At 75.0% G+C, this 727-nt stretch overlaps 1 protein-coding gene across 1 annotated transcript; it reads left to right on the top strand.

Moving 5' to 3' along the window:
- Positions 1–36: 36 nt before the first annotated feature.
- On the top strand, positions 37–717 carry LOC121340941 (POU domain, class 6, transcription factor 1-like; the record flags this gene model as incomplete). The annotated part of the gene is made up of 2 exons (XM_041414049.1): positions 37–327; positions 464–717. Coding segments are annotated over 2 exons (545 nt in total), but the record flags the coding sequence as incomplete, so codon positions are not given.
- Positions 718–727: the final 10 nt, after the last annotated feature.

Consider the following 727-nt stretch of genomic DNA (forward strand, 5'->3'; position numbering starts at 1 on the left):
GCCTCAGTTTCCCTGAACTCAATCCCTGCCTCAGTTTCCCCATCCCAAGAAGCTGCAGCTCTGCTTTGGGCTGCTCCCAGCGGATGGATTTCGGGATTTCGGGACCCCCAGGGACTCCAGAGGCCACGGGGAGGGGGGACGACCCCAGGGGGTGCCGGCGGCCCCCGCCGGCCCAGCTCTGACCCCGTTTCCGTCCCACAGCTCACGGCGGCTCTGGGGGCGCAGCCACAGATCCTGGGGTCCCTCAGTGCCCCCCCCGTGATCGCCACCCCCCTCCCCAGCGTCCAGGGGATCCCGGGGCAGCTCCTGACCACCACCCAGGGCCAGGTACCGCGGGGGGCCCCCTGTCCCCCCCCGCCCGGGGCTGTGTCACCTGGGGAGGGGTCCCGGCAGCTCCCGGGGCCGTGTCCCCCCCGCGGGGCGGGTGTTTTGGGGTCCCCCAGCGCTGTGTCCCCCCCCCCAGGTGATCGGGACCCTGCCGTGGGTCGTGGCCCCCCCCGGGGTGGCCGCGGCCGCCCCCGCGCCGGCCCCGCCCAGCCTGCAGGTGACACCGGTGACACCGCAGCTGCTGCTCAACGCGCAGGGCCAGGTGATCGCCACGCTGGCCACGGGGGCCACGCTGGCCACGGCGGGGGCCACGCTGGCCACCGCCCCCCCCGCGCCGCCCCCCGGCAAGAAAAACGGGCCAGCTGAGCCCCCCATCAAGAGCGAGGTGAGGCCACACCCC

This window comes from Onychostruthus taczanowskii, unplaced genomic scaffold (genome assembly GCF_017590055.1).
Source record: "Onychostruthus taczanowskii isolate IOZ18803 unplaced genomic scaffold, ASM1759005v1 scaffold4321, whole genome shotgun sequence".
In the NCBI taxonomy this organism is placed as follows: domain Eukaryota; kingdom Metazoa; phylum Chordata; class Aves; order Passeriformes; family Passeridae; genus Onychostruthus; species Onychostruthus taczanowskii.